This window comes from Platalea leucorodia (genome assembly GCF_965183815.1).
Source record: "Platalea leucorodia genome assembly, chromosome: 5".
NCBI lineage: Eukaryota > Metazoa > Chordata > Aves > Pelecaniformes > Threskiornithidae > Platalea > Platalea leucorodia.
Genome location: NC_138827.1, coordinates 13,603,020 through 13,629,376, shown reverse-complemented (window position 1 = coordinate 13,629,376; position 26,357 = coordinate 13,603,020). Strand labels below are relative to the sequence as shown.

Here is a 26,357-nt window from a genome sequence, read left to right as displayed (position 1 = left end):
TAAACCATTACCTTCTGTCTAGGGCACCTCAGGCTGATGCAAAAATAGGCAGAGTGTAATTTTTTTCAGCATGCATGCTAATGCGATATGTTCAAAGTGGCAAAGGGAACCTGGAGTTTGTCTTGCATACCATCTTGAGGTTTTGGTGATGTTTTTAGAGGAAAAAGGTCAGAACAGTTCTTGAGGAATAGTTCATCTGTGTTCACTTCCGAGATGAAGACTTGAATTTTGTGTAGAGTTTTTTGGTTTTTTTTAGCCCAGTGCCGTCAATCAAATCATCAAAACATAAAGAATAAGAATGCCAGTATAAAAAATCCATGAGAAGAGCCGAACAGGTACTGTACTTAGAATTTTAAATTTAGACCCCATCTTATATTGCAGTATCTTCCATGTTTTGATAAAATCTTGAGCCTCTTACGATATTTAAGATATTTAAGATATTTAAGATATTTAAGATATTTAAGATATTTAAGAAATTAAGCCAAGAAATCCCTGTTTTGTAATTCATCAGCTACTCGCAAGATGGCACCCTAACTCCATCCAAATTCAACTCGTTGAGCCCCGTCAATTCCTATTTAAGCTATGGACAGTGCTTATGAATGGAAATGGTGACTGTCGCTTTGTGCAGGTTTTTTTTTCCCCTCGTTATATCATGGTAGTTGACCACACTTTGACGTCCTGGTTTGCATCAGCATTGACACGCTAAAGGGTAAAGGAAATGCTCTCTTGCCATCACAACCGTGTATTTTTTCAAATGTGTGGGAGGACATGCTGCGGTTCAATCCATGGTCCCAGCTGGGGCCTGAAGATTACGTGGCCCTTCCAGGAGCATGTATGTGGTCTCTCTTCCCTGTGCTTCACCACTTTCACAGTTGCCTGTATTGTTGGCATGTGCAATTTTTGTGTATTACCTTTCTTCCTGTTTGCAAGCTAATGACTACTTTTACAATCACTTTGGTTAAACACTGAATGTAAATGCTGGATCCTCCTTTCCTGTCTTTGCATGGTCTGCTATTTGCACTTTCCCTTACTTTACAGCAACTTTTGATTTATCTTCTCTTCCTTCCTTCCTTCCTTCCCTCTCTCCTTTCTTCTATTGAAATTTCCCTTCAGTCCCTGTGCTAGTATCTCACTGCTATTCTTTGTCTTCCAGTCCTTCCTCAGCAATCGGAGGGTGAGAGGAACTTTTAAAACCAGAGATTTTTGCACTAGCAGCTGGAGCCTGTTCCTGTAAGTATTCCACACGCAAAACTCCTAATCAATGGGAAATTTGGGGGGAGAAATCTAGCAGGAGTGGCTTTTTGTAACACAACTGTCAAACCAGCAATGCCTCATGAATTTTACTGAGTGCAAGTGATCTGAGAATAGTGGAGCTGACAGCACTGATTCCTAAAGTGAATTCTGAAAGAGTAAGCAAGCTCTTATGGTCTGTATGAAATTTTATCTAATACTGATAGGACGTGCGCAGAGTGATGCATTGAAAGACCAGGGCCTCGGGTAGTCACGTACTTTTGCATTACATTTGTTACCTGGAACCTGCTGACACGTGCCCTTTCTTTGTTTTTTCTAGTGATTATAGTTCCTTTATGCTATAGGTTTTCCAGAAGCTTTTGCTGCAATTACAGCAAATATGGAAGTGCTCCATAACTTAAGTCAAGCACAATCTTTCTGGCCCTGTTAAAAAATTATTTCGGCAATTGAATTATTTTTCATGGTGTTTTTCTTCAAGACTCGTCCCATGGATTGCAAAAGCAATCTGCAATTGATAATGTCTTATTTATACCAAATAAATAGTTATGCTATTAGCTTAAGTACAGGCCAATCAAAGATCTATAGCTAAATGAGAACATGTTGATTCCTCCATTCATCCTCTCAAAAAATGCTATATTGGCGAAAAATTGTGTAGCGCTGAGTTTTCAGAAGTGCTGAGCGTGCAAAACTCTCCACTCGGCTGCTGTATAAACATGATTTGAAGGGCCTCTCAGCTTAAATAATGCCGTGCTTTTTTAACTTTATACACAGCTTTAGTCTGCACCCACGCTTGTGGGGATCTCAGCTGAAATAGCACTGACGCAAGAGGCAGAAGGGAAAGGAGAATCGCTCAAGTCATTCACATCCTTGTAGCAGCACGAAAAGTGTCAAGGCAGAGCATTATGATTGTAATTACTTACACCTGAAATAATTCTCACTTTATAGTTTTCGGGTTTAGTTCTTTATGCATATAGTAGAGATAATTATTTATCTTCCCAAGATTAATAAGCATAAGGAACATTAATTAGTGAATGCATCCAATACTTTAGATATTAAAAACATAAAGCATTATTGTGGATTGGTAGCATCTTCAATCTGGAGGTCCAGAATCTATACCTATTTCTGTGTCTTGCTTGTTCGTGGTGTTTCCAGGAAAACCACTGTACAAAACATATGCCTTATTTTTCACCAGTGTCAACCATATCATTCCTGACTAATAAAGTACTGGAAGTGGAAAAAAAAATCACTAATAAAATGAGAGGCATTCATACCTGAAATTCTTATTTTTATGCAGTTTTGGAAAGCGTATTTGCATTCCAAAGGCTGATATTTCTGTGCTTTCCTGAATAGGTTAATGTTCGTTTCTACCATATTTACCTTAATTAGTGCATTCCTTCTAGTGCATAGTATAAAATGCTACAGTGGCTTTTCCTGCAGAAAAAAAAATCAAATATCTGCTTTAACTTATCTTCAAGAATATTTCATAAAAATCCAAATGCATCCAAAATATAAAAAATATTGAGTATAGGAAACACCCTGACTGATTGACTAGATGGCAGCAGAAATTTAAATGCTGTGGAAAAAGGTAACTCGATGAAAGAAAATATACCAAAAAGTTGCCTTGGAGTATCTCATCTGACTTGAAATACGAAATACAGCCTCTCCACCAATCGCCATGTGACTGGAAGGACGGTCTTATTACCACTACCAACAATTTATTTACTTTTCATAGCGCACAATGAAATCTGCTTGCAACTTCACATTCCCAACAACCATCCTTTGCAGTTTTCAGGAAAAAAAAATTAATTTGATTTCGGAATAAAGCTTGTATTAAGCCCATGAGCCGATCACTTCTTTTCCTATGCTTTAAGATATTTGAGAGATTTATTATTAATCTTGAAGTGGTTTAGAAGTGCTTTGAGCAATCCAGTCAACAGCGGGGACGGCTTATTGCCGCTCTGAGTGTCTGAGCCCCTGTGGTGAGGAAGGCGACGCGTTCCCGGCAGCCTTGAGCCCCCAGAACTGAAGTGCGTGTTGAAGTGTGTTGCCTCATCATGGACGTTATCGTGAAGTGCTGTCACAGGCGATGGTGTTTCGACATGACACAATCTCTGGCCTTGACCTGGCGCTGCAGAAGGAGGCGGCTGGGCTGGGGCGTTGCTGTGCTGGCAGGGATGGCGGAGCCACCGCTGCGGTGGGCACCGGAACGGCCACCGCGCTGGCGGGGACCTGGTCTCCGGGACACGCCGCGGGTGGGGCCGCCTGTCACGGCGGCGGGTGGTGCTGGCACCGCTGGAGCCGGCGAGGGCCGCCCCAAGTTCCCGGGCGAGGAGACCCCGGGCAAAGCTTCCCCCCCCCGCCCCGTGCTGTGACCGCAAGCAAAGCCCCCGCCGCCCCCGGCCTGCGGGCCGCCCCACGCCCCGGCCCGCCGGGAGGCGGCCTCTCCCCGCCCGCTCCGCCCGCGCTGACAGGCGGGCGCTGCGGAGGAAGGGGAGGGCGGCCGCCGGGCCCCGGCCTCACATGACTGCTGCCGCGATGGACGGCCAGCCGCCCGCAGGCAGCGCGGGCGCCGGCACAGGTACGGGGCGGCGGCTGCCCGCCGGGCGGGAGCGGGCGGTGGGGCAGCGCCGTCCGCTCCCCCGCTCCAGGGGCGCCGCCGCGGTGCCCCTTCCCCGCCGGCGGCGGCTCGGGGCGGGTGACAGGGCTCCTCGGGTGGGGTCGGGGCCGCTCGCCCCGCCAAAACCTGAGGTGAAAGGGCGCCGCCTGCCTCTTCTCCCCCCGGGGCGGCGGGAGCCGGGCCGACCCTGGCCCGCAGGGGGGCTGCCCCGCCGCCAGGCCACGGGCGGGCCTCGGCGCTGCCCGTTCCGTGGTGGCGGGGAGTTCCCCTCCCTTCCCCTCCCCTGGCGAAGGCGGCCTCTGCCCCTGGGTGATGAATAACGGGGAGCGCTGGTGGGCGCCCCGGGTCGGGGGGCTTCGCCTGCCCCGGCGGGAAGGCGGGCGCGGGGGCGCGGCGGGCAGCGTTCGCCGGGCGGTCGCGTCCCGGTGCCCGCCGGCTCGGCGGGAGGTCGGCGTCGCGGGGAGCCCTCCTGCCGGCGCCTAACGCGGGGACGGGGCGCCAGCCGCCGCCGCTCCTGCGGCGAGTCGTGCGGCCGGGCGCTGCTGCCGGCGCCGGAATGACTTTATTTCGCCTCCTCGTACGGCGGCCGCTCCGGGGGACCCCGCGGCACGGCGAGGCGTGCGGGGACGGTTTGTGCGGCGGCTGGGGAGGCGCTGTCAGCCAGCCCCGGGCAGGGGCCGCGTCTCCTCTTCTTGCTGACCCGAGCCAAAAGCAGATCCAGCGTGAAAAGAAGCAGCTCGAAACGCTGAAGTTTTAAGAGCGTGCAGCTGAATCTGAGATGAAGAAACTTGCAGCCAAGCGCTGCCAGCGCGTGTTGTGAAACGAGACCTGGAGGGAGCTCCTGGGTGAATTAAGAAAATAACATGCTAGGCTCTGAACAGTTACACTGAGGGAAACTTTTAGAGGGAAACAAGATAATACAGTTCTCTAAAGTTCTCTTAAAGTGGCTAAAGTTTCATACTGGCAATTACTGCTCTGTGCATAATATTTTTTTTTTCTCTGTTTGGAAAGAAAAACTAGTAGAGGTTACAAGTGGGTCAGCTTTATGCAGGGAAAAATGGTTTGGTTGGATTATATTCAGGCCTCAGTGTGCTTTTGATAGGCCTGTGATGCTCCTGATGCAGATAATGCTTATAAATAAATTATTTTGGAATATTTCTGTCCAGGACTGGTGTAAGATATTGGGATATTGAACAGCAGCCTTTGTGGAAAAAAAATGTCCTACTGTACCAAAGAGAGAGCTTGTTCAGGTATGTCTATTACAGATTTCCCGTCTGCTTCAGGAGCCTTATAGAGCTCATACAGTTGTTTCTGAGTGGAGTATTCTTGATCTGATTAACTTCCGCACTGGTGGTGGTGCTTCTCTAGCTGCCTGATCTACTCAGCCTTATTTAGAACACTTTGCTTTCTTTGACAAAGCTTATATTGTGAACACTGAGAGAAGGTATCTAATGGTCTTAGCAAAAGAAAAAATAATGGCGTGAAAGCAGGAATGTTTTTATTTCTAGCATCATGATGCGGGCTCAGTGACCTTGGAAGTTTCATACCCCTATATGACTTTTTTGGAGATCAGTGAATATTCTAGGAGGATCTAAATCTCCTGAGTAATAATGAGAGTCCTGACAGGGCTGTTGATGCCCACCTATGACAGCACATGCAAATGCTGTCTTTTTTATTTTGCAGGGTTAAAACTACTTTAGCACAATCAAGAGCAAAAAGAAAAAGGATAATGTGCAATACATTAAAGTCAGTTTTGCAAAGTCGTTTGTATTGGCTTTTTTTTTTCCTCTTGCTCCCGTTTGAGCCTATTTTGCAATGATTGCAGGGAGCTAATCCAGGTGTGTTGGCTGGGGAGGGAGGTGGGTGTCTCCTTTTCTTCTGGTGGTAAATTTTTAACTATGTGTGCAGCCTGTAGGAGGGCTTGGTAGGGAGGGCTGTACCAGTTGCAGACAGTAGAATTTGTACGTAACCACTCTGATTTCCCCCACAATCTTCCAAGTTTTAGTGGGTTGGTGCAGGTTGATGGAGAGAAATGTATCAGTTACAGACATGTGGAACTGTTACAAAAGGAGGGGAGCTTTGATGATTGCTTTGCAACAGAATTTGAGATGTGACTGAGTTTATTCTAACTATAAAACATGTGAAAAGACCATTGGGAGACTGCAGTGTGTGGAGTGGCATGGCATTTTTTTTAATGCCTAAATACTAAGATCAAGTTTTTCCCCAGTGTAATTAAGAGAGTGAGAAATGTGTGAGGAAGGTGAGAAGCAAAACAGAAGGATAAACAATTTCTTCTGATGTTATTTTCTTGACCTGTGGAAGGAAGGATGATTGTAGAAACTTGAAAATTTTATAGTTAAGCTAAAATGCCCTGTAAAAGTTTGCTGGAGAACAGTTATATGTATTATTGCTTATTGGGTCTGAATTTTTACACTTCCATCTTCTTTATTAGAGCTGGGCGTGAAAAATGATAGTTTAGCAATCTTCCATTGTGAGCTGGGAAACTGCCCTAGTGAGGATCTGACTTTTTGTCTTCATGGTCTTTGGGAACATTCCTCGATGGACTTTTCTCCCCTAATCCTGTTATTTCTTCAGTGTGTCTCCATCTCACTTTATTGCGTTTGCTACAGCTTAGGACTATGACTCCATGGCTGACTTGCGAACGGAATGTGTTCCTTGTATTCCCAGACTTGGGAAATTGCTTAATTAATCACTTGATGATCTAACAGCATAGTTAAAAGAACAGGGCACTAGGCTTAAAGTTATTCTTTGCTCTGTCACGCAGATTTACTGTGTGACATTGGAAGGCAATAACTTGGTGTTGGGCTTTTTTTCCTGCTGTAGTATGTGATTGTGGTATTTTGAGAAGCAGTTAGAGGCCTACAGCTGTAGGGGAATGCAGAAATGCTAGTGCTTTATTATTATTGTTAAATAAGGCTTGGATAACCCACCTGACTATTTTTGAGTTGTGCATTACTTCTCTGCTTCATCTTGAAAAGCACCACGTGCTGAATAACAATCTGAAACTTAGTGGGGGGGGGAACACCAAAAAAACCCCCCAAACCATAACTACTCCCAACACCTCAAAAACAAAGAAGAAGAAAAAAGAAAAAAAAAAAAAAAACAAACAACAAAGAAAAAACCCAAACCCAAAACCAGAGCAGCCAGCGCAGGATGCATGTTTGATGTCTGCACTGAGAAAGCTGGTTTTTTTTAAGGAGAAAACCAAAATGTTAGAGCTTGTTTTCCAACATCTAATTTTATGATAGTATGTGTATTATTTTATCTTGTGGTGTTTTGGCATTGGGTAGCTTGTATTTACAAGTCAATTGTTGGGAGGGAGAAGGACACTACCGCACCATCTCTTAATTAGAGTGAAGTTAATTAGGATTACTTTTCTTGAACCTAGTAAGGAACACGGACCTCTCTTCCATGTTGAACATAGATCCGTGTATCAGTTAGCTTTCTTAGATAAAATAACTGATTCCTTTGCGTTGCTGCTTTCTAAATAAGAATTGCATGGTTTTAAATTCCTTAAAAAAACCCAAACAAGTTGCATACAGTTGTCTTAAAATACATAAAGCCCTTAATAGGAAGAAAGTTTTGTTTGTTTTTTTTTTGTGGAACTTCTGTTTTTCTTTTCTTGTTTTTAGATGATTTCAAATTATGTAAGAACTTAAAAAAAAAAAAAAAAAAGGCAAGGAAGGGAATCTATTTGGAGTTGTAGTTGAAATCCACACCAGCTTTCTGAGAGGCCGATGTGGACACTGAATTCTGGAATTACGGAGGAATGTGCTTGACACAATATGGGGGAAAAACATTTCCATAATTCCTGAGGCTTTTCATGAGAAGACGGAAAGGAAAGGGAAATGCTGATGAATGATATTTACATTGCTGCTTCAGTATTCCTGGCCCAGGAGTTTGTAGTGGAGCCCTCATTTTTGCCAGGGAGAAATCTGAGGTATCTGTGGGTACAAAAAGACTCAGTTCTTGTACTCCCCTGCGTTTCCCGTGAGTTGGATGACCTGTGCTCCACAAGACCATGGCCTGTGATGATGGAGAAGAAATCTTAGCTATTTTTCCTAAAGGCTTTCCTTCCTTTCAGACTCCTTTCTCCTTCTAGAAAATCTGCTACTAATATAACAAGTAATTCTATGGCACCTTCTACTTAAGTGTGTCTAATAAATTTAGCTAATTAGCACCCTGGTATAATAAAGAGTTGCTAGGAGCAGCCATCTGTAAAATGGAGATAAGGCCTCTAAATTTGTTTGTCAGAACTTAAATAGGGAAGGGAGATCTGTATTGCGATTTACCACCTATGCTTCCAGCCCTTGCATTACCCTTCTCTTCTATATGTAATTACTCACATGTAAAACCTGCGTGCAGCTAATCAGACACTTGAAATTCTACTTTGGGTTTCATAAATGCATGATTTTAGAAAGTTTGATTGAGGAGACTGGTAACTGTGGAGGGCAGATTGCTGTCCAGTTGTGTGAATGGGAGTAATGAATGTCGGGTGCTAACTACAGCGTGAAATGTGTGGTATAAAGTAGCGAAGCTTTCTCTTTCAGTTGTTCTTTGGGTAAGTTTCTCAACTCCTTTCAGTCCAAAGGCTACCTGACTTGTTACCAAAACCAAAAAAGTATTATGTAGTGTTTTCATAGTCCTTTTTCCTTTAGAACCAAACAATAATTAGGCTAGGCTTTGAGTGCTTCTTTGAACGTTTATTGTCATCTTGTTGTCTGCTTGTTTGCATATGTATGCATATATATGTTCCTTTTAACTTTTATTTCAAATTGTTTTCAGCTATACCAGACCGCTTCCTGGTATCTTATTGACAACAGATTGAGAAACTCTGCTGTAGCAAAAGGCTAGCTTGCACAAAAAAAGCTGATTTTTATTTTGTCTGCTTTCCTGTGTTTCAGGGGACTGTTTCGTACCTCATTTCTGTATTCACTTACTGCTCTATGTATATAAACTTTACTAGATAATGATCTGCTGAAACCAAAGGGAATGTTTTCAAAATTAGTTGTTCTTGAGCAGAGAGTGCGTGATGGGAAGCATTAAGTGTTTTGTTACAATGCATGTAAATCCTTTTGCTGGTTGAACACAGGAGCTCATACCAATGAGTTCCCACTATTATCCACCATTCCTGGCCAGGGCTCTTGAGGCTGTTCCTGAATTGACTCTTTAGTAAGTAGAATGAAAAATGGGCTGAAGAATAGCTTCAGTATATATCGTTCTGCAGGGTTAGTGTTAATGCTGCGATAAGTGTTTTCTAAAACAGGTTAACAGCTGTTCCAAAGTCATCTTATTGTGTTCTCAGACCAATGTTTCAGGGTGTAAATTCACCCCGCGCAGCTGTCTTGTTGATATGAAACACACTGAGATTATTAATTAAACAGTAATTATTCAAACTTGTTTGTATGGTTGTCTGATTTGTATGATTTCACACATTTAGACAGGGCTGAGATCTAAAGAAGCTACAGAATATTTCAGGAAGAGCCAAGTGTGTGAACCGCTGATAGACAGAAGGTATTTCCTGTAGGTGATTTTGGAAAGCAAATTTAGAGAATAACTTGATGAAAATTGGCAAAGTATTACAAATGAAAGGAGCAGCGTGACTGAATTGTCAAAGGAACGCTGAGCCTTGTCTAGATCTCTCTATGGGGCTTCATTCTGTAGTTGTCTGACGGGGTAATGTGGGCTCAGATCGCTGCAATGAATCTGAGGGTCCTTCTCAACAGCAGTTTGGCTGATCATGGTGCAGGTTCCAGGCCTTAGAGATGAAATACTGAAGGATTCATAGTTCATCCTATGAATATTTTCTCCTGCTACATATCTTTTGCCACTGGGAGTTTCAGTAGCTTATCAGACAGTGCTGAGCCCTAGTTTAGCAAACAGTTTGTGCCATGAAAGTCCACTTTCTTTGTTGGCCAGCAGGAAGACAGAAAGCAGGGAGAGTGATTCAGTAGGCAGGAGGAGTGTTGTGTTAGTACAGACTGGCACTGCTCTTGGGGAAATAGGTGCGTTGCATTTTGGCTAGCCCCGCTTTGGGAGGCTAGCTTGTTGTGACTGCCTCTGCAACGTGAGCCCGTGGTTTAGCAACACAGAGGACTGGAATTGTGTGTGTGTGTGTGTGTATGCATTGGAGGAATAGAAAAATCTCCTGTGTCATGTTGCATTTCGCTTATGTGTCTTGAGCAATTAAAACCAAGAATTACAAGGGTGTGCACCCAGCGAACCGCTGCTCTGGAAAGCGAGGCTGTCCTCTGCTTTCCATAGTTCTTTTTGTGTGTATTTTTGACACTCTTTGTTAATGGGGTTTATTATACCTTGCTGCCCCATCAGGGGGCAGGTGGGCGAGGATTTTTCTACACTAGAAAATCTTTTCCCTTGCTATCTGTATTCTGGATTTTCTTTCCTCCTTTCCCTCCCAGTTCAGCATCTGTCTGAAAAGTGGATATACAGATATGTTGTCACTTTATCCAGAAGTATCCCATGTCAACATTGAATTAGCTTGCATTATCTTCCCACAAATTTCTGGCAGGTAGCTGGAAGATTTTAGAAGCTGCTACGTAGGTGGGGTTAGTAGGTGATACATTAGTCTGTTAAAGCAGAGGTGTTAAGACTTGCTTCTCTGAGTCACATTAGCAGGAATCTGAAGCCTGATGAGACATGTGGGATAAGGTCATTTGTCCTGGATTTGGTTTGGTTTCCTTAAGCCACTTTACGGAACAGAGAACGAAGTGTCTGTTCCGAAGCTATGTATCTGAGGAATTGGGGATTACCTGTTTTCCCCATTTATTAGGGCTTAGAGCACATGAAGGAACAGGTAGGAAATCCTCATCAGGAGGTCAGGGCTTTCAAGTTAAGGATATGAGTTCTTATCTTCCCTGAGTTAATTTCTTATACAGTTATCAACTTTTTGAACTATGTATCAAAGCTTAAAGAAATGGTTCTTGCTTCAATGGTGTTACTGTCTTTTTGCGTTCTGAAAATTTTAGATATGTTTAAGAAGGGGTGTAACTTCTGCACAAGGGCAAGGAAGGGATGCTTAATACTACCTAGCTTTTCTAGGTAACTTTTCATCAGTAGATTCGACTTGTTTTGTAAAAGAGCTTGCTCGCAGTGTACCTCTTAAACAGACATATATATAGAGAAAGCAACCCATCTATTTCAGACTGGAGAACAGAACTCTCAGGTGTGGGTTGAATAGATTGCAGGGTTATTTCCACATTTTTCACCCTGTTTCTTATGTGTGAAATGAGTAGAAAAAAAGGATTGCTTTGAAAAACAATGGTAAGCTTAGTTTAGTCACATAATGTGTGTAGTTATAAAGTCAAGTTGAGATAATGGGCTGCAGTCAGTCATTCGATAAGAGAGCACTATGAATCATCATCTTCCCCCTTGTTTGATGTAGTTTGTCCTCCAGGGCCATATTCTTCAGAGCCATCTTTTTTCACTTTTGCATCTGGCTGAGAATCAGTTAGAATCTCTCTGTCCAAAGCTGTCCAGCTATGGCCGAATTCACTGTAAAAAGATGTTTGTTTTTTAGCCACGAGCAGTGGAATAGGTATATTTGAAAGATTTTGCCAGAGCTTGCTGTGGTTGAGGAATTGTCGGGTTGGTAGCCGTTATTAGGAACCTTTTTCCCCTGCTCTTGAACTTAAGCGTATTGACAGAGTAAATTATTATAATTCATGGCCACTCTAGCATACCATCATAGAGTTTAATAAAATTATGTCAAATGAAGTGTCTCCTTCCTTTGTAATGACAGGTAAAAATAATGTATTAAATTTCTGCAGCACAGTAAAATAACATATTTTCTTTCCTTCCATGAGTTGTTCTAGGCAGAATCCAAAAGTGCTGAGCAAGGATTTAGTTCATTTTGGCAGATCCTGCTGTGGTGGGAGCTGGACAGACAGGAAATGCAAGCCTCCTAGCTGATTCACAGAACAAAGTTGGCCTGTGATTCTTCTTTTGCTTAGTAGAGATGTCTTTCTGACTCGATATAATTGGTGGTGCTCCTGGGTGTTGTGAAGAGGGAGGTACCAACGTCTTGAACGTGTGTGAAGTAGCATAGCCTCCTGGGGGAGTGGCTCGACTGCTGCTCTGGTTGTGTTGCACCACTGTGGGAGCACTGAGCAAGGGAACAGAATATTTTAAGACTACTTCTTTCACTTTATCTTATCAGGTCTACTGGACTGTTTTTTCCCTTTTTGTCTTTTAGATTTGGCAAAGCCTCCAGTAAATGAACCAAGGGAACCGGAACAGTTTCTAATGCAGGCGCCCCAGGGAAATCCACTGCTGCTTTCCCACACCCTACAAGAGCTATTGAGCAAGGATAGTGTACAGGTGGAGCTTATACCTGAGAAGAAGGGCCTTTTTCTGAAACATGTGGAATATGAGGTTTCCAGCAAGGTAATGTGAACAAGCATTGGTCTTTGTGAGAATGTATCTTCTTAAGAATGTCTATGCAGTTGCTGTTGGCAAAGTCTTGTCTAATTTGGTAGATGTGTTGGGTGATGCCGGTTTTGAGTAGGCCAGTTGTATGGGCTTACTCTAAATGCAGTAGCACTATGCTTTCTTGACCCGGGCTTCTGCAGTATGGAGCATCTTCTAACTGAGGTCTGATGGATGGTCTGCTAGTTTACTCGCTTGAAACCTGAGCTCTGTACAAAAGCAGATGTATAACATTGAAAACTGAATGTTTGCATAACGAATCGGGGTAAGTGACTGGGTATTTCAAACTACTCCGAGCTGGTGAAGAAATCATATTGGCAGTGCTAAACTGAAATCCTTTATAAACAGAAAAGGTACTGCAAATCCTTCTGCAGAGTCTGGGCCACTTTCAGTTTATTTGCCCCGATTCTGACCTGTAGGTTCTTCTCTTGGTGTAAGAGAAGATTGACAATGATGTATCTTTTCCTATTTATATAGCGGCCGGTGAAATAGCTCCCCAGTAGCTTCTCTGTGTTTTTTCAAGAAGGAAATCTGTCCTCTTCAAAGTAGACCATAAGCGATTTACATTTCCCAGGCCACCAAAACATCAGTTATTGAGTAGCGCTCTCAAAGTGTTGTAGCCACTGTTGTACACATTCGGAGACACATTTGGGTCACTTGTTTGTAGTGACGTTTGGGGCTTTAGGTGTTTTAGACTGACGTCCGTAAGTTTGTCAAAGACGGCTGTGAGGAGGAAAGGGCAGACACAGTGAATGTTTCTGTGGGCTTTCTAGGACTCAATGTTTATTTTTGCCTGCTATTTCAGGGCACTGGACTCAGTGACCCTGGTGGTCTCTGTAGATTTTTATTTAGGAACCCATTGCCAGCTCTTTTCAGTTGCTGTCATCTCTCCTACAGTTGTAGCTGTAGAATGATACTTCCTCAAAAAGAAGCATAACTTGGCCTTGAGCTTCACCTGAGATCTGCAACACAAATCAACATCAGATTTCAAGGCAGATAGAGGGAGGCCCTAGGGGCTGTGTCTGTTGTGCTCCAGTTATGTGCTTCATTGCTTTACTTTTGAAAACGCGTAGTGCCACAATAAGTGGTGGATGATGTGCAATGCAAACGTAGTGGGAATGGGTATAGTGTTGTGTAGTCTTTCTTATTAGATGCTCCAGTAGTTGAATCTGTAGCAATAGTGTGGGGAGATTGTGGGGTTTTTATTTATTTATTATTTTTAAAGGATTTCTGCCTCCTAAGTGTCTTGTTCTAGCTGCTACCTAACTCTTTTGGAATGAAAAAAAAAAAGGTTTCTTTGGCCTCTTCTACGTATTGATCTAAGAAATGCAGAGTGAAGGACTAAGCTTTTTAAAGGAACTTTCAATCTATTTATAGATCTAACATCAGTGAGAGGTCTCTCTTTCTCTTGTGAGGTTCACTTAAAACATCAGTCATTTGGGCTAATACTTAACATGATCTAAGACTGTTTTGCTACCTCTGGATTTGAAACTGATTTAGAGAAAGTTCCTAAGAGCTAGAGCTCAGGGACTTGCAGTACTTCAAGAAGAGAGCTCTTTAGAGCACTTTGAGTGTCGGCACTATTTCTAAATGTTCTGTCTAATTTGGAAGACCAGAGAGTTTGAGGGAGTAACGGTATGGAACCACGGCAGATTTAGGGTATTTGTAATTTCTTGGGAAACCTCTTGCTCTTCATTTCATAGTCTCTTTCATCTTGTGTGTGAATGAAATCTGACTTACGTTTTTAACTGAAAATCTTATTCTCAAAAGGACTGTAAGTTAGAAGAATGCCATCTCTATTCATTATCGAAAGGTGGCTGCCTTTGGAGTCTTCTCCCTCCTTCCCACCACAAGGCCTCTAAAGGAAGAAATACGTCGTTTCTGCAGTCTCTGGGTCTGACTTCTTTCTTTTCTTCCTTTTGTTTTTAGTGCAGCTGATAGCAAAAAAAAAAAAAAAAAATTATGGAAATGCTGCTGATTGTCCAGCCCATGTATTGATTTATCCTTCTTCCTTCCTTAATTGCAGAGATTCAAATGCTCAGTCTACAGACGATATAATGATTTTGTGGTATTCCATGAGATGCTGCTTCAGAAGTTCCCCTATCGTATGGTGCCATCACTTCCACCAAAGAGGATGCTGGGAGGTAAACCTGGGTCTTTCTTTTGACTGGAGGGGTTGTGGTCAAGTGTGATCAAGGTGTTGAAAATAAAAGTTTAAGAGGTCAAAAGTCTTTGCTTCTGCTTGGCTCAGAAAACAACTGAGCTTATAACACACAGTTTGGAGGCGTAAATTATTGCCATCCTAGAAATTCCCTGTATGTAAGATATTAAAGTAAAATTTCAGTGGGGTTTCTTTCTGTGGAAGTTGAGTATCTAATGAGTTTTCTGGTAAGATTTGAGGCATAATTCTACACAAGAGCATGGCAGAGTTGCAGGTATTGTTTTTTTAGGAAAATAGGTTAGGATGATCAGTGCTGTAGTGCTACAAGTGTAGAATCGCTACCATCCTGTTGAACAGCTGTAGTATGTATTGTAGTGTGTTGTTTTGTGAAGTGTTCAGCATAGAAAAGATTTGTGGAAATCCCATTGTTTTTCTATAGCGAGAGAAGAGTAAAGATTAAAAAAAAAAAATTAAAAACCTGTATTAAAAGGCTTAAAACCGCAGAGGAGCTGATTGTGTAAAACCAGCAAAATCGCTCCTCCAAGTGAGAGCATACTTGATCCTGTTGAGTTAGCGCAGGGTCCTGACCTCACACACACCTAAAAAGGTCTAATGAACAGAGATGTTAAGCGAACAGCTTCAGCACTGCCTATTATAGTATTACCTTGCACAGAAGCCTTATGATGCAGGCAATGGTAATTATACTTTCTCAGTTTATGTAGAAAAAAGTGTCTTTCTGGCAGACGAACCAACTGCCTTAAAGTAGCGATCGCCCTTTTTTTTTTTTTCCCTGTTCTAAAAAGGAGCTTGTTGATCTGCTTAGGATAACCAGAAACTAAAAACTGAGGCTGGAATCAGAGTGTCAGTTTATTCAAGTATATTTTAGCTGTTAGAATAGAAACCAATGAAGTATCCCAAGACTGAGAGCATATCAAAGCTCCTTCAGGTAGGTTTTTCACTAATCTGAAGTATTGGCACTGGTTTTTAAACTTTTATTGTTTCAAATGTTGCATAACTGTATAAAATCCTGTCTTGTTTTCTACTTTATCTGCGAAAGAACAAGCTTTTCACTGTCTTGTTTCCTGCCCATGCTGCTAAGCTTAATGTGTTTCAATAAATAATTGATTTCAGTCAAGGAGTCCATGTATTGCTACAGTAAAGAGGAATTGGTAAACAGTGAGCAGAGCAGGGTGTGTAGTGAACTGGAACAAAGCAAAATAATAGTGCTGGAAAACTTCAATGGTCATATATGCTTATGATGGAATGTAAATTGTGAAGACCTTTCTTTTGGGATTGTGAAAACCTGTTGAATTTGACCTGATTCAGTGTTCTCAGCCAGAATTTCCAGAATTTCCACTTCATGCAACACCTGTAAGCAAAGTGACCTTCTCTGTTTAATCTCAGTGGAGAGAGGATGCTTGAAAGAAGTTACCAATACATATAATTTGTCAGTCACTGTTATTTCCTTGCGTTGCCGGTGTGTTGATAGTTCTGTGCATTCACCGGTGCACTTCTTCCCACAGATATATGTTTAAGAAAAAACTGACAGGATTAATTCCCAAACTGTGCTAGGAGTACAGTCCTAATACAGTCCAAAACTGTGTTAAGGCAGAGAGTGATGATTGCCTTTAGTCCAGTGACTCTGCATATAGAAAAGCTGTGTAAGTGGTCTTAATAGAAACTACAAACAGGAAAAAGGAAATTGAATGGGTAGTTCTTGTTTCTGAGTAGGTTAATTGACTGACAAATGGAATTGCAGGACACAGGATTTGATGGATTAGTATAGATGTGTGACTCTTGCAACCTCCTTTGTCCCAGAGCCGGATGGGTAAAGCTACGTGCTTTTTATACTCAGTATGCTCCTCTACTAAGTTATACTCTTATTTTCATAAGGGTCTACTTTTGTCTGTCTGTCAGATGAAGAAGGATGGATAGTCTACTCTGCTCGTTTTGGAGAACAGCAGCAAAGTGAGGCAGATCACGTAGGAAGTGTGTAGATGACTTCAGAAATCTCCATGTAGGCTAAAGTATGAACAACGAAATATCAAGATTGGCAACCCTAATGACTGAAAAATCATTTGATGGGTGATACTGTACTAAGGATCATTATAGAGAGTCCGTGCAGCCAGCAAACTCCCTACTTCAAACTGAGGCAAAAGAGTAATACCCTTTCATGATATGAAAGCGTTGTCATGGATAAGTGCATTCCTTTAATTTTGTTCTGCGCTGCTTTCTTTTCCTTCAAGTTTATTTTAGTTTAATTTTTCATCTTTCCTGAAAAACTCCAGGATGTTTTATTTACTGCCTTACTGCAGTATCACCAGATTGAAATTCTTCCTGTCTCAGGAAGATGAGCTGAACATTTTTAGTTTAACAAGTAAGGACTCTGGGTGGATGTACTGCAGGTTGCTGTGCAGGTCTTCTGTGACACCTTGCGTGAAAAAGATGGGCACTGATATTGAACAAACAACTAAAAAACCACCCCCTTTATTCTCTCCCTCCTCCACACTTTTAAGCATTTTGGAGCTAGAGAGAGTTGAAGGTACAGCACACTGAAGCTAATTCTTCAGAATAGTGAGCAAAAAAAAATTATTTGTGGGATGATCACTTTGCAAGTGGCAGTGATCTTTGCAGTGGCAAGAAGCAGTGTGTTGTGCATTTCCCAGGGTCCCAAACAGACTGAGTTTCGCTCTGGGTACCAGCTATGGAATTGATTCAGAGGAAGAAAAATCTTTGTATGCCCACAGTTTGTAAGTGGAGGTTTCAGGCCTTAGACTTGGTTGTTTATCCTGCTTGCCTGACCCACTCTGTGAAAATAAACACATGTAGATATATATGCTGGATTTCAATAAGATCTAAAGAACCACTTGAAGGAGCATTTGTTCTGGTGGTCAATCCAAAAGATCTGTTTTAGGGAGCTGACAGACTACAGGTAATCATTCTTTGGTTTTGTTGCAGTGCTTTAGCAAGGCTTATAAGTACAAAGAAATTATCTGACTGAGTGCTTTTTCCTCTTTCTGAGCAGCTGTAATATGTGGTGCATTAATTGAAATTTAATGTTTCTTCCCATAGCTGATCGAGAATTCATAGAATCTAGAAGGAGAGCGCTGAAGCGTTTTATAAACCTGGTGGCTCGACATCCCCCTTTCTCAGAAGATGTGCTCTTGAAACTCTTTCTGTCGTTCAGTGGCTCAGTGAGTACTTGTTAGCAACAGTCTCGAGTTTGCCTATTTTCCTGTAACTGCTTTGCTGGGCACAGAGTTCAGAATTGCTTTTGACCTACACATCGTTGCTCCCCGTGATGAGGAGAATTTTCCCTCAATAGGTATTTCTACAGCTGGAAAGTGGAAGGTAATTTCACTAAATGCCGGGAGTATAGTATTTTGAAAATGATAACTGTTCTTAGGGGAATACATATTGTGCTTCTCCTTGAATTAAACCTAACCTGGGTAAAGCTGTATCTGCTAAGTTGTGCCTTACTGTTGCAATGTATCTGACCCCTGTGTGAACTGCCTGTGTGTTACTTACTTCTTTCATGCTCATTTGTTTCTGTATCTTCTCCAGGATGTACAGAATAAGCTAAGAGAGTTGGTCCAGGGAGTAGGAGATGAATTTATGACCTGCAGATTAGCTACCCAGGCCAAGGTATGTATATGAATTTCTTGCAACATATTATTCTGGTTTAAATGGCTCTCTCCTCCAGGTGGATCACTTACGGCATTTGTTAAGTGATGGAGACCTTAGGTAGGAGAGAGTTGTTTCCAAAGTTCGAAGGACTTTAAAACTTGTAATTTTAACAAAAAAGTCAAATAAATATTTGACTCTTAAGGGCCTGATATTTCTAGCTAAATGCTGGTTCATGAATATGATAAAGATTAAACAATGAGTCCTGCTCAGAACATGTTTCTTAGTAATTACTTGTACTTGCCTAACAAACAAATGCACATACTGCAGAATTTAAAAGCTAATACCTAGATTGGTGTCTTCCCCATGTGTTCATGCCCTCATTCTGTCTGTCATCTTCTCCCTGTGGGAGAGTAATTTGGACTGTTACAGAGAAGTTAGTTATAAGTTCTCCATATATCTGTTTATGCCAGTGATTAGTGCTATGGCAAGTTTTCAGTATACATTCACTGTGTTCATTGAGCAATTTTCAAGCAAGTTGTTGTTCAGGTTCCTGCAATGCTGGCAGAAGGTTTTGCAACTGGAGCTTAATTCAGGCTTTTACGAGTGATGCACAGGTCAAAAAGAGCTGAACTTTCATATGTGCTTGACTTTGCCAGGCTGGCAGTTACTAGTAGCTTCAGATCAGAACCTGTGAGCTTGAAACCTCACAAACCCCATTTTAACTGCCTAGTAGAACTGCAGATTTTGCCAACTCTGTCTACACCTGGTATTTGAACCTCCTTCTGCCTCTGAAAGTTAGGGGTATTTGTATGACATCTGACTTGGACACCTAAATCGTGAAGCTAATCTCTTCAGGGTTGTTATAGCATGGCGTGAGAGAGCGAGCGCAAGAGGGAAACCTGTCTCTCTCTGCTGACTGTATGGTGTGCCCACAGTGAACGTATGTGAATGTGCCTCTGATTTGTCCACTAGTAATCTCTCTTGCACTTCTTCAGGACTTCCTTCCAGCTGACATACAGGCCCAGTTTGCTGCCAGCAGGGAGCTCATCAGAAATATTTATAATAGCTTTTATAAGCTTCGGGACCGTGCGGAGAGGATAGCTTCTCGAGCCATTGACAATGCCTCAGATCTTCTCATATTTGGAAAGGAGCTAAGGTAGGTTAGGAGGAAGAGGATTTGCTGATGTGAACGCTTCTACTGTTGTTTCAGAACTCAAAACTGCTGTAAGGTTTACCTGCAAATAGTCTGGTAAGAATGGGTATTTCAATGCATGCTGTGGGTCATAATAAAATTTTTCCTACTATAAAAGAAGAAAATGCATGCTTTCCACTAAGGTTGCATTCCATAGAGCAAGAGAAAAGAAAATACAAATACCTTACATTCAGGTACTGGTTTTATGGTCTCTTCCCCCAGTATATACACAGCTCTGCATTTGTGATTGTGCAGTAGTAGCTCAGCACTGTGAGCTATTTAGCCAGATTTGAAACACTGAACTGCTCTCTGCAAATAATGTATCTACTTAGTGGAATTTGTCTCCTAGATTTGAATACTACTTATCTCCTCCTAGTGCTTTGGGCTCAGACACTACACCACTTCCTTCCTGGGCTGCTTTGAATAATAGCACATGGGGGACTCTGAAACAAGCCTTGAAGGGTCTGTCTGTTGAATTTGCGCTGCTGGCAGATAAGGCTGTGCAGCAGGTGAGTTTTTTACTTTTTTCTTTTTTTTTTTTTTTTTCTTTTTGTAAAATGAAGGAGGTGCATTGTTGCGTTAGTTTCATCTTGAATTATAAGCTCTGTGGACATAGGCACTTAAAGAGTTAAGAGGGAGATCGTAGTCCAAACTCACATCCTCAGCCACCAGCCTCCTTGTTTGAGCTTGAATGAAAAACCTGGACTGTGTTGAAATGGGAAAAAATATAATGGGCAAGGGAAAGGAGGGAAAACCCTGCTCTCTTTTTTCATTTCAGGTGGTTATTGGACAAGTTAAGTTGCACTACTATACTGAGCTGTCCAAAAGTCCTGTGTTCTGTCTTATTAATCTGCTACTGAGAATCCAGAAGAACTTATTTCTGAATCAAATTTTGACATTCATGTACTTAAACATTACATGAGAGTCATTGAGACAGAAGCATCGTATTCCTGTGTGCAGTGTGATAATGACTGTTAGAATAATGTGAGAACATGACAGTCTGGGAAGGAAAAGTAATAGTTTTGTCTTCACTTCTCTTCATCTCATTGTGTTAAAATACTCAGCATGCTTTTATAGATCAGTCAGACCAGGTCTTTTTCTCCAGAGTTTATGCTCCAGAGACCTCTATTGATACGGGAAGAAAAAACAGTATTTAGTAAAATAAAAAAAAACCAAAAACCCAAGTAGTGAAATTTGGCTTGGTGTCTCATCTCTGCCTTCTGATGCATGAACTATTATGGGGAACATGCAGGTATTTCTAGCTTTAAGGGATTAGTTATCTTTGTAAGAAGGAAAGATGAAAGATTGGAGGAATCTGCAAGAGCAAGAAATTCCAGGCAGAGAGAGCTGAAAGGACTGACACACAGGACTGTGAAACTAACTCCTCTTGTTATAATGATCAGTCAATTGGAAAAGCTGTTCCTGCTCCAGTCAGATCTTTGTTCTGCTTACTGAAGACTAAACACTCCAGTGCCACCTGAAAGATTTTTGATGCGGTTGTGTAAGTGTTGATGTTCCCTGGAGAATACAGTGGAGGGCCTGCATGGCGTAAGGATGTGAAGAACTGTGATGTCGGTTCTTGCCAGGCTCACATAAAATGTACTTTTTCCTTGTTTTCTAGGGTAAACAGGAAGAGAATGATGTGGTGGAGAAGCTGAACCTTTTCCTGGATTTACTCCAGTCCTATAAAGTGAGCTCTGCTGTTCTTCTGCCAATGAGAAAGTTGTTTAGAGTGAGCTTGTGCTTTTTAGAGGGTGTAACGCCAACTGGATGGAAAACTGTTTGGGAGGCCAGTTCAGAGGCGAACTGGGCATCTGGCAGAGGGAGGGGAGTGGCTGTTGGCTGTAGCTGGCTCTATAGCCTTACTGATCAACTCATCTTCTGATGAAAATTTGCCAAACAGCAAGCCCTGCAAGGAATTTAAAAATATGACTGTCTGAACTATATGGATTAGCTAACTTTTTTCCAGATTTGGCTGCTTTTGAGTCAAAGCAGTGAATTAGATGGCTACTGATTTGTTCATGCAGACATGAGTTCAGTTACAAATGAAAGAATTTTTGTTAATATTAATCTTTTGGCTAAAGGCACATTTTTTTTTTTTTAGAAGCACCAACTGAAACTGTATGTGGCAACTTGTCCTGACATTCCCAGGCCTGGACTGAAATAGGATACTGGCAAGCTCTTACCGCAGTTAATTGCCAGCACTTAATATTGAGAAGGGCACAAAAGATAAGAGGCCTGATAAGATCGAAAATGTTGGCAGAAGTGATGCTCCAGATTGCCTCTTAAGCTCACTGGTCTGGGTCCAAGTAGTTTTGTTTCTTGAATTCTTAGCTGCCAACTTTTTTTTGACCCTCTTGAAAACAAAGAAACAAAAATCTGCAGCATAGAAATTACATAAAGCGTGACCATGTGTTTGTGTTCCTGATGTACTTGGCTTGTGTGCTTGCTGTCTCTTAGCTTCCACTAAGTACCTGTTTTCTCCTTTTCCCATAAAGGACTTGTGTGAAAGACATGAGAAGGGGGTATTGCACAAGCACCAGCGAGCATTGCATAAGTACAGCATGATGAAGAAGCAGATGATGAGTGCCACTGTGCAGAACAAAGAACCAGAATCGGTGGAGCAATTGGAGTCTCGGATTGTGGAGGTAGGGCAGATGCCTGGGAGAGCAAAGGGTGGTACTGGACTCCTGTAATGGTGCCGCTATGTAGCTCAGTCATATTTGAAGAAAGCCATTAGACCAAAACTGTAACCTGTACTTTGGGTAATTTGAGCTACCTGCTGTGCTACGAGGAAAACGTGTTTGTTTTCCTCAACACTTATTACTGGTGCTTTGGCAAGATGTCATTTGCAGGAGCTGTGGAAAGCAGCAGTCTGCATGATGGAAAGTGCAATTGCTGTCATATCAAATGGGTCCAGGAACTGCCTTTTTAGGTTTTTGGTATGTGTTTGAATTGCTGGTATGGTGAGGAATGCTGTTTTCTCCTGCTGCAAGTGAACCTCCTTGGCATCCTCTTCTCGGCAATGTATTTCACTGAGTTCCTCTTCTTTCAGCAAGAAAATGCTATCCTAACCATGGAGCTGCGGAATTACTTCTCTCTGTATTGCCTGCATCAGGAGACACAGCTTATCCACATCTATCTGCCTCTCACATCTCACATTTTGGGGGCCTTTGTCAACTCCCAGATCCAGGGTCACAAAGAGGTGAGTTCTTCTGGACTGTATTCTTTTTGCCAAAATATGAATGAGAATTTGAATGTATTTGTTTTCACCCGTGGGCCTTCCTCCACTAATCATCTGTCCAGCTGGGCTCTTTCATAACTTCTTAAGAAGTCATCTAAGGTCTTTCCAATTCGGGGTGAGGATTAAGGCTGGCCTCTAACCCCTCTAAAAGACTATGTCTTCTTGCAGCAAGTTGCTGTGTTTTTCTTTTTTTTTTTCTTCTTCTCTCATCTGCAGATGGCCTTACCCTACAGGTAGCTGAAGAAGACCCAACCATTAAATAACTAGCTATTCTGTAGTGAATGATGTATGTTTGCTAGATGAATCTGTTTTTTGTTGTGCTACACAGAAATTATATGATAAGGAACAACTTCCTTGTTTTTGCTCTAAATCCAAGAACTCCCTTTTGTTAACCCCTAAATATGACTTTCAGCATTCCCCATGTACAGACTTTCCTGCATTTGTTACATTAGAAAAGCCTCTCCTCCTTGAACTCCCTTCCTTCCCTTCTGTGAAGGAATTTGACCAAGGTAGGGGAAATCTCCCTTCCACGCATGCTCAGCTGCATTATAGCACCAGTCTAAAAGGGACAATCTGGGTCCCCTGGACTTCCCCAACGTACTTCAGCAAATTTATGTTGTGCTTTTGAGTACTCTGAAACTGCTGCTAAAATACTGTGTGGCGAGATATTACCTGCCATGTTGTCGTGTCTGTTTTCTCTCCTTTTCCACTCACAGATGAGTAAAGTTTGGAATGAATTGAAGCCGAAGTTGAGCTGCCTCTTCGTGGGATCTAGCAATATGCCAACTCCACCATTGTCACCTCCAGAGGGAAACTTCTTCTCCAATTAATGCTCTGAGCATCTAGCATGGAGCAAGAAGTGCAATCAAGGAAGGGGTGGGACTTCTACCTCCAGAAGTTAGAATGAATCCTCCGAACAGCTATTTTTTTTTTTTTTTCCAATACCGCTGCTTTGAGCTGCTCTCTGATTTAGACAGACTGGATGTGGGGCAGAACATATGGATATAAAGACAGTCTCCTAATTTTGTAATGCTCTGGGACAGAGCTGATGTTCATTATCCTGCAGACACTCTTCGTGGGGTCAGGATGTGCCCTGGTGCAGTGAGTGCTGCAGTGTTGTTGCTGATGCCTCTGCATCTTGTACTAACAGTCCTCCAGTAACGTTTATCTGTGCACATGCTGACACATCTCCGCACATCTCCGCAGTGCTGAGTTGAACAGGATATCTGAAGCACTTGCTGTAGTAGAGATGGGTTGCCTTTTAAGCTTGGGAGGGCCTGTGTTAGGGATGGATTTGCATAAGGGAAGCTGAAAGCCATCCCCCATCCCATTGATAGGTGTCTGGATTTGATTTCTTACTGCTAGACCTCAGCACAAAATATGTGAATGAAGTGGTTGGATTCGCTAACCCAGCTGGGTAGGGGTCAGTGCTGCTGTGTGACAGTAATGTTCCCAGTGAGGCTAGGCAGACTGTATTGTCAGCGTGTTTCAGTTCACGGTTGTAGGGCAGCCTAGGGACTTGCTCATATTTTTCAGTTTGGGGCCAAAGATGACTGGGTTCAGGAACTCAGAGGAGTTCGCCTGGCATAAATGAGAAAATAATTGAATAAAACACTCCTTAATTGTAAACCACTCATACTATACCAGCAGAACAGCTACAAGGTAGCTTGTTTATTTTCTTCTGGAGGTTCTGACATCCATCTGTTGAATAGCTGTTTAGGACTATTGGAGAGCTGCTGACTCGAAGGCTGGTGTTTTCTTTGGTCTAATATCAGATGAAGTATCCTGTTACACCGGCAGGCTGGAACACAATGCTGATAAAATTCATTAGCAGAAAATCAGTGTTTATCAGGATGTTACTGTCATTCTTTTTTCTGGCTCTGGGTAGCATTGCATTGTGTTTGTGAAGGAAAGAAGACAATTTAGTGACCGTTCCTTATCTCTCTAAGCATAGCACGGTCCTTGGTAATGGGGTTTTCAGAATGATTTCTGATTGTGATAAAGGGACTAAACATTCTCCATGTTTCACTTTGTATCTCTGGTGACTTTCCCTCATGAGGCAAAGGATAGGGGGAGAAGAACTTGCATGTCATGTTACCTTAGGGGAAATTGTGCATATCCTCCAGAGAAACTGATAAGTGAAGAAACTGCAAACGTATGCAGCAAAACTCTGTGTGAACAGGACTCCCCTGAACCGAACTTCTCTGGGGCCACAATAGCTGCCAAAGGGGAATTTGAGACTTGGCTTCTTGGTATTTTGTTTGAGTGGGTAAAAGGGAAGCACAGTAACAAGGATGAGTGTTTGCTGTCAAACTGGAACTGCTACAGTATTGTCCCACTGGGGAACTTCCCCATTAGCAGGAAATATATTTAAATCCTCCAATCACAAAAGCTTTTTTCTTTTTTTTTCCTTTTTTCTTTTTTTTTTTTAAATTTAGAAAATTGAACGCAACATGAAGCTCTTCCTAGTCCAGGTGGAAATTATGGGTTAGTTTCTTCAGCTTGGAGCAAGATAATAAGTTACTTGCCCAGTTTCATGAGACTGGCGTAACCATTACACATCCCCCTGAAAATGTGGTGAAGTGTACTTATGTGGGTGAATTTCTTGGGTGCTGGGCCTGGAGTGTGTAGGGAGTCTATTTAACAACCTTGCTCAGAATGCATTATTAAGAGCTTTTTATAGCAATTCAAATGTTACCTCTCTTCTGAGGCTTTCCTCCTGCGTATTGGCCTTGTCCAGTGAGACAGATTGACTGCAAATGGCTGTGGCGGATTCGATTCTCTCTTCTGAAGATTTCCAAAGTGATACAGAAGAGATGCTGCTCACAGGCCAGAGCAAACTGGCTGGGGAGGGAAATGTTTCTACAGTATAGTAGCAAAGAAGATACCAGCTCAAGAATGGCACAAAAGGTTTTTCTGCTTGAGCTTTTCTTGATTAGGAAGATAGTTTGTGGTTAAAGCGTGGAAAGCACGTTATCATATTTTTAAGTGCTCTTCACTCCTGGCATCTTTAAAAGGTGCTGGCTGGTTATGGCCTGTCATTTGCTTAGTCTTAGTACCCATCCTCCCTCATTTAGCCTTGTTTGCCTGATGTAGTGAACAGTCAAATTGAGAAAATACTGCCTGTTTTGGGGCAAGATCTGATATGTATGTGATGGATCTTCTCTTTAACTTGTGAGGCTGGGGTAGATGACTGGGCTGCGTTCTCTAGGAGCACTAGCAAAGTATTAGCCTGAACGGAACTTTGCACTTCTCACATTTAGAAAAAAGTTACAATTTTGGACTTCATTTAAAAAACAAAATCAAAAAAAACAAACATCAAAACCACATTTGGGCTTTAGACTAACTCCTCTTTCCTGTTCTTCAAGGCAAGAATTCTACAGTCCAAATGCAGAGACGGTAATGATGATAAACACAGACCACGTGACCTGTAAAGAAACTGGAATTATGTTGTTTTGAGAAAACACCCATTCCTCCATTGCCAGCCCTTGCCTCTTTGAGGAGAGCAGTTTTGGGGGTGGGGTTTTCTTGGTTTGATTTTACTCTGTCCACCTCATATTTTGAGAACAGAGGCCTAGTATTCTCAAAGCTGATACAGCTAATGGCACTTTCAGAGTTTATTTCATACTGGACTGTCAAGCACCTGTCTCATTCCTAAACGCATGCAGACACTATTTCATACAACCCTTAGTTTGCAAACCTTATTTTTGGGAGACTGGTCAGTGTGCAAACAGCACTGTTACGTTTACCTCAATACGTGAGGGATTTCCTTACTGTATTTGTTCTGTTTAGTTTAGGT

General features: G+C 42.2%; 1 protein-coding gene across 1 annotated transcript; it reads left to right on the top strand.

Moving 5' to 3' along the window:
- Window positions 1-438: 438 nt before the first annotated feature.
- SNX8 (sorting nexin 8) lies at window positions 439-23,479 on the top strand. The gene is made up of 12 exons (XM_082313236.1): window positions 439-832; window positions 1,154-1,230; window positions 12,102-12,292; window positions 14,361-14,478; window positions 17,568-17,689; window positions 18,060-18,140; window positions 19,118-19,278; window positions 19,691-19,823; window positions 20,936-21,004; window positions 21,813-21,962; window positions 22,370-22,519; window positions 23,275-23,479. The coding sequence occupies exons 3-12, from the start codon at window positions 12,152-12,154 to the stop codon at window positions 23,386-23,388; spliced, it is 1,239 nt and encodes a 412-aa protein (XP_082169362.1). The 5' UTR covers window positions 439-832; window positions 1,154-1,230; window positions 12,102-12,151; the 3' UTR covers window positions 23,389-23,479.
- Window positions 23,480-26,357: the final 2,878 nt, after the last annotated feature.

Coding starts and splice junctions, on each gene's coding strand:
- SNX8 (XM_082313236.1), top strand. CDS start 12,152: ATGCAGGCGCCCCAGGGAAATCCACTGCTGCTTTCCCACACCCTACAA. Junction 12,293..14,360: donor AATATGAGGTTTCCAGCAAG/GTAATGTGAACA, acceptor CCTTAATTGCAG/AGATTCAAATGCTCAGTCTA. Junction 19,824..20,935: donor CAGATAAGGCTGTGCAGCAG/GTGAGTTTTTTA, acceptor CTTGTTTTCTAG/GGTAAACAGGAAGAGAATGA.